General features: G+C 40.9%; 1 protein-coding gene across 3 annotated transcripts in view; it reads right to left on the bottom strand.

Moving 5' to 3' along the window:
* The window catches only part of SMS (spermine synthase), a 154,381-nt gene that overhangs the window by 68,376 nt on the left and 70,693 nt on the right, over positions 1-15,312 (bottom strand). For all 3 annotated transcript variants that reach the window (XR_012799803.1, XM_075589360.1, XM_075589361.1), the window contains exons 6-7: positions 6,681-6,835; positions 878-967 (exon numbers count right to left, since the gene is read on the bottom strand). Coding sequence is in view for 2 of the 3 variants with exons in the window: in XM_075589360.1 (XP_075445475.1) it covers positions 878-967; positions 6,681-6,835 (245 nt within the window). In the remaining variant the exon portion in view is untranslated. The remainder of the gene's footprint in view (positions 1-877; positions 968-6,680; positions 6,836-15,312) is intronic.

The raw sequence follows: 15,312 nt of genomic DNA, 5'->3' as shown, positions 1-15,312 counted from the left end.
GGAAGTACCCATATTAAATCTACCACCCCCTACACTCAACTCCCCCTAATGTCCTCCAACCAGTAAAATACCCGTCCCCACCTCCTCAAACCCTCCTAATACAGATAATTGCCCCTCCCTCCTAATACCGAGAGATAACTGCCTCTCCCCACCTCCTCATAGAGATAACTGCCACCCTAACACCAGTAACTGCCCCTCCCTGCCACCTCCTAATACACAGTGAGGACTGCCCCCTAACCCAGCAACTGCCCATCCCCATCTCCTCCTAATACACAGTGGCGCAACAAACAACACCGAGGAACAGCATGTCATCATTTAGAGTCATATTTGGCCGAATTCATTTGGAGGCAGCACGTGGAAGACGCGGACGTCTCTGAGTCACTGTTGAAAGCAATTAAAGGTCTTTGGCCTCCAAAAGGCTTTGTTTTCAATAATAAATAAGTTGCTACTTTGTTTTTAATGAAATAATAAATACGTTTTTAATTAAATAAGTTGTTTTGAATATGGCTCCGGATAACAGGAAATGGCTCCGGATAACAGGAAAGTACCGAAAAACATACCTAAGAACCAATGCATAGTAAGGGGATTTATTCTAGATCAGAGGAAGAGGCTGATATAGAAAAAGCCCCATAGAGAGGTTATTTACTAAAGTCTCCCAGCTGAAAACGGAGTCAAACACAATGCTAAACAATTGAACCAGGAAAAACTCCTATTGCATTCAATGGGATTCCTTTCTGTTGATCAATATGGTGCGGTTTACTGCACTGGTTTTGCAGCGGAGAAAATTGAGCGAATAGATCCCAAAGTGTCCTGAAAAAAGTCAAAACACATACTATATACAAGATGGATTTCTGAAACATAATAAATATTTACATACCTGATAACAGTCGCCTTGGAGATTGTCTAATACATCACCACATGATTTTCGCATATATTTCCTACATCCATCGATCACCATTTGGTCAATGTTGAAATATGTCAAGGTGTAATATTTAGCTTTTTAATATTTGCTTAATTTGAAGATTAAAATCACCACATTACTATAAAAAATACATATTAAATGTTGAAAAAGCTAGGCTTCTGTGGCTGTAAATGTACGTTACAATCTTTCTGGTCATGATTGCATCATTAAGATTTTCTGTATGTAAAGTAAATTATATTGGACAAAGTAGCTACATTTTGAAACAAAACCCGTTTGAACCATACTAACGAGCTAACAATTTTGTAAAGTGGAGGCCCTGGTTTACTCCAGTGTCATTTTCTGCTTCTTCTTGATAGACCATTGACAAATCTGCCTTGTTGCAAATCCACCATACTAGATTTATTATTTGGTTCTGAGCTACCATTTTAAGTTGGTATGCTAATAAAATTCTCTGCTGATCCCCTCATTTAAGATCTGAAGTATATGTCCTCAAATTGAACTAATGGTAATGATATGCTTAATGGTTGAGAGGTGGTGTCTGCTGCATTCCTTACTGTAGCTGAAAAGCAGTACTGTGCAGTAGAAGTTAAGTTTGATAATAGAGCCAATGACATCACACCGTGTGTGTGTGTGTGTGTGTGTGTGTGTGTGTGTGTGTGTGTGTGTGTGTGTGTGTGTGTGTGTGTGTGTGTGTGTGTATCTGTTGAATGATATGGTATAATTTATAAATAAAATTATACATTAAATAAAAAATAAAATGAATTATTAATAATAATTTATAAATTATTTTATTTTTATTTTAATTATGTATAAATTATTATTTTATAATTTATAAATTATTATATAAAATAATAATGTATAAATTATACCATATCATGCAGGAATCGATATGTCCAACCCACTGCCATTTTAATTTATTCACCCTTGTGAGGTTACGAACCCATTCATTCTTGACTCTTTGGGTAATACCCAGCATACACCTCTCCAAACTGTGTGTTGTCGGAAGCTTCTGAATTATCTTCGCATTTAGGGTCCAAGATTCCCATCCATATCTGTGATTCGGCTGAATGCAATGGTCAAAAACTGTCTTCTTGAGTCACCGTGAAAGATTCTCTTAAAAGATTGTCTTGCTTCAACAAATTCTCTCCATTCTATCTTTATTCTCCTATTGATTTCCTTCAAAAAAGGTTCCTATCCATTGATATTTGCCGGCCTAGGTAGACAGTCAGACTTCTTCTAGTTCTATTCCATTTATTTGAATCTTTGCTCGCTACTATGGTCTTGCGGAGATTCATACAGAATTACAGGTCTCCACATTCTTACTTGCTTCGGCAAGATTCTTCAATTTGTTGCTGTAGGTCTTTTGGATATTCACCGTTGATTTTGATTCCTTTTTCTTCCCAATCTAATATCTTGAACAAGTGCTGCAGTGAAAAGTTTTTGCCACTTCTTCTGGAAGCAAGCATGTTACATCATTGGTGACTTCTTCTCACTTGTCCTCTGCTGATTTATGCCCTGTGTTTGTGTACAATTTCATGTAGAATTCCTCAACCTCTTTATGATAAAGTGCAGTCTTTTATTGTGCTTCTTCCAATCATAAGTCGCAGCTTTGTCTCCTTTAAGCTTTTGTTACCTTCAATAGTCTTCTTCACCATATAACAGTTACATTTTCTTACATCTTCAGTTATATGTGTGCGGATTGTCTTACACAGCTCTGCAGTCACTTCTTATCCTTGCGTCTTGGGATTGATTCATTTATGGTCGTCGTCTCATTCATTGTTTTGTTTCAGATATTTTGTTTTATCCAGTATTTTGTTAGTGATTCCTCCATTTTTTTCTGTGCTTTCAATTACAATCTTCATAATCGTTTGTTAAAGTGTTGCCATGCATTTTTGAGCACGCTTTTAACGAGTGCTCACCACAAACAGGACAGGACCGCAAGGCTGAGGTGGGGATGTTAGAATACACCGACCAACAACCGTGTCCGGCTTGCAGAGTCGTGGTTGTGTAGCTGGGTCAGAGTAGGAGAGGTCAGGATAGTTGTAATACTCAAAATGGTCTAGGGTTGGAGAAGTCGGATGGTCGTTGTGCGTAGCTGGGGTCCAAGAGTAGAGAGGTCAGAAAGGTCGTTGTGCATAGCCGAGGTTCAGGAGTCAGAGAAGGTAGAGTTACGGATTCAAGCTGAGGCCAAAGGTAAGAGATCAAGCAGGATGCTAGTGACAAGCACTAGTACATAAACACAAGTTTATGCTCAGCCAATTTGCCTAGAGGCTTGCTGAGCATATAAAGCACAGAGAGCCAATGGGAAGGCTGCAGGGAGTGAGTCATCACAGGTAGACTGTGTACTGATAAGCAGGGGCAGAGTGAATTGCAGCTGTGGAATAATTAATGTTGTCAGTATTAACCTCTCGAGTGTTTCTGGTCATGCGACGCCGACGTGTAATGGAGATAGGTGCGTCCTCCGTTGCGTAACGGGACGCGGCAACGGAGCCTAGGTCTGGTGCCAGCAGGAGTATTGCGGCACTCGCGGTTGGCCCGCTTCTTCTGCATGGTGACTGCCTTTCTGAGATTCTCCTGAATCTTCCTCCATGATTCTTTAAGATGTAAAATCCTATTGTCCGCTGCTGGTACCCCGGATCCAGGTCCTGCAGTAGGAAGAGCTGAGGGATGGAAGCCGAAATTAGAAAAGAATGGCGAGTCCTGAGTCAACTCATAAAGCAGATTGTTATGAGAGAATTCGGCCCACGGCAAGAGATCTAACCAGTTGTCCTGGGTATCAGAAATGAAGCAGCGGATGAACTGTTCCAGTGATTGATTCATCCTCTCCGTCAGACCATTATTCTGATGAGTGAAGGGAGATCCCAAGTTGTTTGCAGAAGGCCCGACAGAATTTTGAGATGAATTGTGAGCCTCGATCTAACACAATGACTTGGGGGAACCCATGAAGGCGGAACACACAGGGTGTAGCTTGGCTAGTGGGGGGTTTTCTTTGGGACCAAATTGCCCCGGCCCAAACATCTGAAACATCCACCTCGAGATTTTGTTTATTTTATTTATTGGTTTCAGCATTTTTTGCTATTAGAACGTTTACATTTATAATCATTTTTTCCACTTTTTCGTCTTTTCTATACTAATATGTCCAATTCTATATTATCTTTCCCTATGGGATGTAATATATATGGGTTATTGCCTATTTAAATGTCCCCCTTATTAGGTAGATAACGTCTCAATACATACGTATTTTATTAACAATATTTAATTTATTATTTATTTAATTTCATCTATTTTTGTAGCTTTCTTAATTTTTTGTGTTTTGATTTACTGTCATGTGATGAATTATTTGACTTTAGGAATGTTTGTCCCTTGGTTATTCCTATTCTCCTCCCTTTATATATTCTAACCCAATATAGTTTCTATTTATATTATGCCTTCACTTTGTGACAGCATGCTCGTTCATCTAAGACAATAGCCTGCTATGATAGGCTTATCCATTTGAACTCTGAACCTATTGAAGGACACAATCTAGTTACCTAGCAACCGGCTGCTATAAATCCTTAGTGAGGGCAGGATTCACCAGCAACCTTTTGAGAAAGTCACAGCACGTGACGAAACGCGTTAGGGAACGGAACTGCGTCATCACGCAAGCGCATGACAGGCCGTATCGAGCGCTGATACACATTGCGGCTAGCAGAGATTGGAGATTTTCCTAAAACTCTAAGACTGTATCATTGATTTTAAGAAGCCTTTCTACTCATGCACCAGAGAACATCTACCAGCAGCTTCAAGTGAGATTTGGACTGCAGGGTCTGGAGGCTGAGTGACTAGAGTTGGCGGTGATATATTTCACACACTGCTTGATTTTAACCTACCCTTGTGAGTGGATTTTCAACCCCCCCCCCTCCCCTTTCCCAATAAATGTACTGTATTATGCTATGGGGCGTGCGCTCTCTCTCTTTTTTCTTTTCTAATAGGTATCATCTGGATGTGGTTCATCCTATTTGAGAGCTGCCGGAGACCCCCTCATACCAGGACTATTTTTTCCTATTTAAGGATTTTCACTCATGGACTGGTTTTTATATCAATTTTTCTTTTTGCTTGTATTTTATGTTATCACATGTTTTTGGAGTGTTGTCTTAAATTGTTTTTCACGAAATTAGGAGCACATAATATATGTTATATATATTTATTTTAAATTGTAGTAATAATTTTTAGTGATTTTGCCTATTTAGAAATATTCATTTAAATTATCATGAATAATATTTTTACACTATTTCAACACTTCTTATTTGGCGTTACTTCACTCCCTTTTTATTTTTATATATATATATATATATATATATATATATATATATATATATATATGTATATATATATATGTATATATATATATATATATATATATATATATATATATATATATATATATATATATATATATATATAAACCATAATACTGAGTTAAGTTATGGTGAGTAAAAAAAGTGACAAAAACCCTCCACAGGAAAGCAAATATGCAAATATAACTGTATGCTCATCTGCATGTCTTAGGCAGGTCTGCAACCCCGCCTTTCCCCATTATCACCCAGCATACAGCACTTCCACTGCAGCAAGGGATTCTGGGAAATGACATGCAAATGAGCACACCGTGTCACTTTTTGCCTCAATAACCATTTTTAACATGGTTCCCTATAGGCTTAAGCTTGCTGCATGGTCACAGCTTTGAGCACAGCCAGGGTTAAGGTGCATACCCAGAAAACCACCCACAGACAGCTGTTTCGACCTTGATGGGTCTCATCAGTGTGGGGTTGATTTTACTGGGAATGCAAGAGAGGCTATGGGATAGGCTAAACCATAATACTGAGTTAAGTTATGGTGAGTAAAAAAAGTGACAAAAACCCTCCACAGGAAAGCAAATATGCAAATATAACTGTATGCTCATCTGCATGTCTTAGGCAGGTCTGCAACCCCGCCTTTCCCCATTATCACCCAGCATACAGCACTTTCACTGCAGCAAGGCTGTGCTCAAAGCTGTGACCATGCAGCAAGCTTAAGCCTATAGGGAACCATGTTAAAAATGGTTATTGAGGCAAAAAGTGACACTGTGTGCTCATTTGCATTTCATTTCCCAGAATCCCTTGCTGCAGTGAAAGTGCTGTATGCTGGGTGATAATGGGGAAAGGCGGGGTTGCAGACCTGCCTAAGACATGCAGATGAGCATACAGTTATATTTGCATATATATATATATATATATATATATACACACACACACACACACACACACACACACACACACATACATACATACATACATACATACATACATACATACACCTACATACATACACACACTGCATTTCTTATTAGCTGGCTAGTCGCTTATATCCAACTGAGGAATGCTATTGCTGACTGCAAAAATAACAGTGATTGGGCCCTGTTCGATCTGATAATCTGGCCAGCACAAATGTAATGATACATTGATTCAATTCAAGTTCATGGAAGGTACTGCATTATTAACTGTGCATTACCTCACTTAACAGTAGACTGAATATGGCGGAAAGTCTCCTAGTAATGGAGTACTGAATGGATGAAGTACAGTACTGTACTTTTTTCAAAGATTAATTAAAAAAAAATAACGCTTTGGTTTAGAATTGTTAAAAATTCTTCATTTTTCCTTATGTCTTTTGTTGGCGCCACTGGAAGCACACAAAAGAACCTGATAAAAATATCTTGAAGAACAAAGCATATTGCAAAGGATATCTCTACCATGGTTACCATCTTTGGTTTCAGTTTGACAAGCTCGTACAGTATGCCTCCATCACCTCCTCCCAGAATTAACACTTCCTTCCCAGAGTAGTCTTCCTTGCCACTGCCCATAATGGCTTGGGTGTATGCCAGGTCACTTTCTGCCAAGTCTACAACAAAAAGACAAGCAGGTTAAGGTGCATGATGAGAAACTGTTGCAAGAGAAAAGCTGATGCAAGATGAAAACTGTAAAACCAATCTCATCATTTCAGTGGGCTTACAAAGTTGCCAAATAGCTCCAAACTATATCAATAGGGCCTGCAAACAGTAGTCCGGTATGTACATTTATTTACCAGTAGGGAACAGCTATTCTGTTCATATTTTAGAAAGTTTTATAAGATCATTATTCATTTTTTTTTTTTTTTTAAGAAAAGGAGAGGCTTCCTAAATAAAAAAAAATATGTCTTTATTTAAATAGAGAGTGAAACTAGCAGGCGGTCAATAACAGTGTAAATGAAAAGGTAGTGGTACTGCAATGGCCTGCAAGTCGATATGTAATTAGGATGAGCGATTAAACTGTTGAACTATTCTCTTTAAGGTAAAAGGTGGCACTGCACGATCTTCATCCAGTTGAGGTATTTGCAACTGAAAATTTAAGACCAAAATTCATTATAAGTGCAATATACTTGGGGAAAAAAAATACAACTGTGACAATATAATTTGATATAACAAAAAAAATTTCAAGTGTGCTTTGAAGAACATACTGTACAGAGTGGTGGCAATATAGATGCAAGTACAGGTATATGCAGAGCCACCAGTATTAATTAGAAAGTGTTGTGATCCGTAAGTGGTCTTAGTTGCAGCAATTAATGTAAACGGTCCGCTCTCTCCGCTTCTTCACAAAATACTTCCAACAACATAAGCACAAGAGAGACCATATCCATGGTGCAAGTCACTTTATTAATAGGTATACAGTAAGTGGAGTAAACGGGTACGCAGGAGACGCCAGTGAGGTAGTGGAAAGGAGGTCTGCAGCTGCGCCATCCACTAACAAGGAAACAGTGTCCTTGACACCAGCTGATACAGGACTATACTAATGCGCTTTTTAAAGCTTTGTATTGTGAGTACCCATTTACTCACTTATACCTGTAGCCCCGTTTCCCCTACCCCTAAGTGAGATTGGGGTGGGTATGCCTTCGCCAGCTACTTCTCAGTGTGTTGGGCTGTGACCTGTTGGTGAACAGGAGGGCTGAGTGCTCCACGGTGGTATGGGGAGAGCCAGAACAGGGGTGCAGGTTATCTTTTATTCCTGAGTGGTGCATCGCCTCCAGTCAACACATGTCCTCTGCAGGGGCAGAGGATGAGCCATGCTGACACCTTGATCTTCATTCACAGCAGGCAGCAGACAGTAATGACAATGATGCTGGGTACAACTGCTTTATTGCAGATAGGTGATATCAGACAGCAACACAGATGCATCCCTTTTCCCTCCTTGTTCCCATCTCCTGGTCAGAGCCCTGAATCAGGCCTGTTCCCCTTCCCTCCCATCCCCTAGTGGGTGGGAGGAAGAGGCTCCTCACTCCACAGGTGGAGGGGGATCAGGATCACACTCCAGATATAACTTGTTCCAGAACTTGGAACTCTCTAATTTAGGAGTGTGTCAGGATTTATAACCTGAGATAGGGGGTTGGAACCCTGTCCCATATCAGAACAGGTTGAATACTGATTGGTTCATCTAAAAGCAGTGATCACCAATCAGTATCCATCTCTCAGGCTGACACTCTCTGCTGGTTGCTAGACCTGTCCTTGGATACCAGAATAGTATCAAAGGCTGTAATGCACATACACAGCCTACAGAAGGAATTAACCCCTCCACTGCCTGCACCTAACAGGACTAACACTGGAAAGGCCCAGGAAAAGAAGTAGCGGCCAGGAGGCTAGGCTATATACCTATTTCTTAAAAAAGTGACCTGTACCATAGATATGGTCTCTCTTGCAGTTATGTTCTAGGAAACGTGTGTGTGTGTATGTGTGTGTATATATATATATACACATATATATATATACAATATATATACACATATACACCTTTGTGTGAAAAAGAAAGTACACCCTCTTTGAATTCTATGGTTTTACATATCAGGACATAATACCAATCATCTGTTCCTTAGCAGGTCCTAAAGTTAGGTAAACACAACCTCAGATGAACAACAACACCGTGTCATGATTTATTTAACAAAAATAAAGCCAAAATGGAGAAGCTATGTGTGAAAAACTAAGTACACCCTTACTGCTTCCATAGGAATTAAGATGCTAAGTAGCAGACAGGTACTGCTAATCAAATGCCCTTGATTAATTGATCATCAGCAAGTGTGACCACCTCTATAAAAGCCGAAGTTTTAGCAGTTTGCTGGTCTGGAGCATTCAGGTGTGTTAACACAATGCCAAAGAGGAAAGACACCAGCAATGATCTTAGAGACGCAATTGTTGCTGCCCATCAATCTGGGAAGGGTTAGAAGGCCATTTCCAAACAATTTAAATTCCATCATTCTACAGTGAGAAAGATTATTCAAAAGTGGAAAACATTCAAGACAGTTGCCAATCTTCCCAGGAGTGGACGTCCCTGCAAATTCACCCCAAGAGTTACATCTCATACTCTACAGGCCTCAGTTAGCATGTTAAATGTTAAAGTTCATGACAGTACAATTAGAAAAAGACTGAACACGTATGGTTTGTTGGAAGAGTTGCCAGGAGAAAGCATCTTCTCTCTAGAAAGAACATGGCAGCACGGCTTAGGTTTGCAAAGTTGCATCTGAACAAACCACAAGACTTCTTCAACAATATCCTTTGGACAGACGAGACTAAAGTGGAGATGTTTGGCCATAATGCACAGCGCCACGTTTGGCGAAAACCAAACACAGCATATCAGCACAAACACCTCATACCAACTGTCAGGCATGGTGGTGGAGGGGTGATGATTTGGGCTTGTTTTGCAGCCATGGGACCTGGGAACCTTGCTGTCATTGAGTCGACCATGAACTCCTCTGTATACCAAAGTATTCTAGAGTCAAATGTGAGGCCATCTGTCCGACAGCTAAAGCTTGGCCGAAATTGGATCATGCAACAGGACAATGATCCCAAGCACACCAGCAAATCTATAACAGAATGGCTGAAAAAGAAAAGAATCAAGGTGCTGCATTGGCCCAGTCAAAGTCCAGACCTCAACCCAATAGAAAAGCTGTGGCTGGACCTTAAGAGAGCTGTGCATAAACAAATGCCCATAAACCTCAATGGACTGAAGCAACGTTGTAAAGAAGAGTGGGCCAAAATTCTTCCACAACGATGTGAGAGACTGATAAAGTCATACAGAAAACGACTACTTCAAGTTATTGCTGCTAAAGGTGGTTCTACAAGCTATTGAATCATAAGGTATACTTAGTTTTTCACACATAGCTTCTCCATTTTGGCTTTATTTTTGTTAAATAAATCATGACACGGTCTAATATGTCATGTGTTGTTCATCTGAGGTTGTATTTTCATAATTTTAAAACCTGCTAAGGAACAGGTGATTGTTATTATGTCCTGATATGTAAAACCATACAATTCAAAGAGGGTCTACTTTCTTTTTCACACCACTGTATGTATGTGTGTGTGTGTGTATGTATGTATGTGTGTATGTGTGTGTATGTATGTATGTATGTGTGTGTATGTATGTGTGTGTATGTATGTATGTATGTATGTGTATATGTGTATATATCATATATCAAATAAAAAGATCACTTGTGAGCACATTCACATGTTTTAGGCATGTCTGCAACCCTGCCTTTCACCATAATCCCCAGCATACAGTGCTTCCACTGCAGCAAGGGATTCTGGCAAATGACATGCAAATGAGCACAAGTGTCACCTTTTGTCTGAAAAACCATTGTTACATGGAGCCCATATAAGCTAATACTCGCTGTTAACACAGCATGGAAATCAGATGCAAAGCCAGAGAAACCATTCACAGACATGTTTCAACCTTAATGGGTATCATCAGTGTGACGTTGGTTGTACTGATGACTTTCCGTGGAGGTTTCTTGCCTTTTTCACCCACCATAACTTAAAATGTGATGTTAAACCCTACAGTCTTGAAAATGCAAAGACACACGCAGTTGATGATTGATAGAAACATCCATTATATCCCCCATTTTTGAGTTGTTCATAACTCTCAAAAATTCACCAATCCATTTGAAATTATGTATTTCAGGTCGGATTGGTAAAGTGAATGTTTGTGGAAAGTTTGCACACAATCCATTCAGTTGTTTTTGAGTTACAGGAGAGACAAAATTAGGTGTATTAAAAATGTGTAGTCTATAGTTTAACATGGAAAGTTTTAGGCCCCTGTAAGTCAAAGAAGAAGGAATTAATTTGGAATGAAATTTGGCATGGAGTTAGTGACTTAGGCTGCGCTTATAGTGCTGAATTTAGAGCAAATTGAAGTGACTTCCAGCGATCGCCGCGCCTAATATAAGCACATGCGACGGCATCAATACATTTGTTTTGATGCGAAGTCGCAACGCTGTCGCCGGCACCATACATATATATATATATTGGGCAGTTATCAAGGTAAGATGATATGAGGGGCAGTTACTGAGGTAAAATACATATGAGGGGTAATTAGTGAGGTTAAGTACATGGGAGTGGCAGTTACTGAGATAAATTAGATATTAAAGCTGCAGTTCAGTCAATATCCTGCATGTGTGGTTTTTTTAATAAATCACTTCTGTATTAAGAAATAATACTTTTAGCATTTTCTGTTTTTAAAAAAACAACTTTGAAAGACCAATTTTCTTGTATTCTATTTTAACAGCCATTTGCTAAGGCACTGCCCCTTCATGTCCTGTCACAAGCCCTGGGACACCCCTTTGTCAGCCCTGCCCTCCCTCTAGCACATGTCAGTGCAGGAGTGCTCATGAATATTCATGAGCTTCCACTGACAGACAGAAGCAGAATATAAACAGATCCCTTCACTAATTAAGTCACCAAATTTCGCCTATCAATACATGGAGAACGAATTGACCTGCAGCTATACAGTTCTTTAGGTAATTAGAGATTGCACACATAAAACTATTGAAGTAAAAAAAAAAATTTAAAAAAAGAAGGGAAAAAAAGACTGAACTGCAGCTTTAAGGGCAGTTACCGAGTAAAATAGATATGAGGGCCAGTTATATGAGAGGGCAGTTACTGAGGCAAAAAATATGTGAAGGGCAATTACTGAGGTAAAATAGAACACACAGAACTGCTTATAACTCCCATGTAGTCATGGCAATGGAATGTACCATCCAGGTGTTCTCCCAGTAAGAAAACAGGGTGTGTAAAAACAACCGAATATTCTTCCGTTGCTGTCACACAGGCTCTCTTCGCTGTTGGGAGCCAATTATCTGATGTTTATATATAGGTTTATCATCTAGCATCTTCTTCACAAACCCCAGAATATGAAGATGAGGCAGTTTATGGAGAAGACCCCCCCCCTCATAATATATATATCAAATAACAAAAGGTTTTTGTCAATTTTTTTACCCACCATAGCTTAACCAAGTATATATATATATATATATATATATACACATGAAGGTCAGTCAGCACACTGTAGTAGAAAAGGTTGTAATAGCAGATGCTAGTCCCATAGAGAATAAGTATGATACGAACCAATCCAAAGACCAGTAAAGAGACAGCAGACCGCACGGGGTTAATCCAAAAATCTATATTCACAACATGAAATACACGTAAGCCAACGTTTCGGTCCCACAGAGAGACCTTCCTCAGGGCCGTGCAACCCACAAGTGCAAGTGACCAAACATATATACCCTCACCCATAGTGCAATGCAAACAAAGGGAACCAATCACCAACATGCAATCAGACAAAATATGCAACATAGCTATGCTCCGTGCCCCCTCCCCTATTACCTGATTATCCAAATGACTCATCATGACATGAGAGTAGGCACTTAAACTATTAGGAGAGAGACACCCTTAGACACTGGTCCCAGGGTCTACTGCCATTGCGGGGGATAGTCGCGCGCCGCGCTTGTGCAGTGGGCCAAAACATATTGACTGCCGGAGCGCCAGCAGGGCGAGTGCGCCGCGCATCACAGCTGTGAGCAGACGCCTCATTAACTCTCCCTGGCCACCAGGGACGCCGGCAGCGCAAAACGTACATGCGCAGTCTGAAAAACCGCCTCGGTGCACAGTTACCCGCACACTGACAGTAATAATGGGCTAAACAGAATAGTAATACACAGAGCGTTAAGGTGAACCACAGGGGGACAGATGGAGGTATAGAGCACAAGGAGCGCATAGCATCACCATAATATATAAGGACAAAGGAAGTGCAAAAGTGCAGAGGGAGTGATGCAACAGAGTATGAGTGACAAACATATAAAAGGCATAAAGCAAAATTCAATGAAAGCAGGGAGACAGCTACAAAAAGCAGCTAAGTGAAAGTTCCTCATTTAGGCCACCAGGTGTCATAGTTCTTAGTTCATAAATAAGCCTTGCTTCCTGTTTAAGTAAGGTCCTGCCCCTGTCACCCCCACGGGGGGGACTGGAACCTGCAGAATAGGCATACAACGAAGTGTGGCCAGTGTGTGTCTTTTTTCTTTGAAATGTCTAGCCACAGGTAGACACTTCAGATCTATATCAATCACCACTGATCCAGAAGAATCACAAAGGGCCTTGGCCCAAATGGCCGCACGCTTCCGTGAGAGGGGCTATTCGGCCAAGGACATCAACTTTGCCTTGCAAAAGGTTGGACAGGTTGATAGGGGTGAACTATTGACACCTTCGTCAGGCAGACCGGTGAGCAACAGGCTCAATATAGTCAGTACATTCAGTACTGCTACTAACAGCATTAAGCGCTGCATTCGGGGCAATTGGCGCATCCTGGAGAATGACGAGAGGATTGGTGCATATGCCAGAGAGCCACCTCTATTCTGCTTTCGTCGGGGACCAAACATTGGCGACATGGTCACTGGATCTGACCCAATAGACAAATATGCCACACCCACCACTTGGTTAGCCAAAAAACCTGGTTCGCACCGCTGTCATGGCTGTACCAACTGCAACTATATGCAGCTGGGCCCTAGCTACAATCACCCGCATAGTGGCGCACCGATTAAAATCAAACAACCACTGAACTGTGAGTCAAAATTCGTGGTGTACTTTATTAAGTGTCCTTGTGGATTGCTGTACATCGGGAAGACTGTTAGGATGCTGAAAGAACGTATGGCCATGCACCGTTCAAACATCAGAAAAGCCCTACTGAGTGATGCCGCTGATATAGATCTGAAGTGTCTACCTGTGGCTAGACATTTCAAAGAAAAAAGACACACACTGGCCACACTTCGTTGTATGCCTATTCTGCAGGTTCCTGTCCCCCCCCGTGGGGGTGACAGGGGCAGGACCTTACGTAAACAGGAAGCAAGGCTTATTTATGAACTAAGAACTATGACACCTGGTGGCCTAAATGAGGAACTTTCACTTAGCTGCTTTTTGTAGCTGTCTCCCTGCTTTCATTGAATTTTGCTTTATGCCTTTTATATGTTTGTCACTCATACTCTGTTGCATCACTCCCTCTGCACTTTTGCACTTCCTTTGTCCTTATATATTATGGTGATGCTATGCGCTCCTTGTGCTCTATACCTCCATCTGTCCCCCTGTGGTTCACCTTAACGCTCTGTGTATTACTATTCTGTTTAGCCCATTATTACTGTCAGTGTGCGGGTAACTGTGCACCGAGGCGGTTTTTCAGACTGCGCATGTACGTTTTGCGCTGCCGGCGTCCCTGGTGGCCAGGGAGAGTTAATGAGGCGTCTGCTCACAGCTGTGATGCGCGGCGCACTCGCCCTGCTGGCGCTCCGGCAGTCAATATGTTTTGGCCCACTGCACAAGCGCGGCGCGCGACTATCCCCCGCAATGGCAGTAGACCCTGGGACCAGTGTCTAAGGGTGTCTCTCTCCTAATAGTTTAAGTGCCTACTCTCATGTCATGATGAGTCATTTGGATAATCAGGTAATAGGGGAGGGGGCACGGAGCATAGCTATGTTGCATATTTTGTCTGATTGCATGTTGGTGATTGGTTCCCTTTGTTTGCATTGCACTATGGGTGAGGGTATATATGTTTGGTCACTTGCACTTGTGGGTTGCACGGCCCTGAGGAAGGTCTCTCTGTGGGACCGAAACGTTGGCTTACGTGTATTTCATGTTGTGAATATAGATTTTTGGATTAACCCCGTGCGGTCTGCTGTCTCTTTACTGGTCTTTGGATTGGTTCGTATCATATATATATATATATATATATATATATATATATATATATATATATATATATATATATATATATATATATACACAGTGGTCGACAAATCACCAAAAAATCTACTCGCCGAACAAAAAAATCTACTCGCCGAACAAAAAAATCTACTCGCCGAACAAAAAAATCTACTCGCCACCTAGTACCACACGTGTGCTGCTTGGGCCAATAGGAGCTCGCCACGATGTTAAATCCACTCGCCCGGGGCGTGCAAATGTATAGGTTTGTCGAACACTGATATATATATTTAATATATACAAACATACACACACCCATAATGTATAGTGCAGTAGC

This window comes from Ascaphus truei, chromosome 3, assembly GCF_040206685.1.
Source record: "Ascaphus truei isolate aAscTru1 chromosome 3, aAscTru1.hap1, whole genome shotgun sequence".
NCBI lineage: Eukaryota > Metazoa > Chordata > Amphibia > Anura > Ascaphidae > Ascaphus > Ascaphus truei.
Note: the sequence above shows the minus strand (reverse complement) of the source record. Positions and strands in the feature narration are given on the sequence as shown.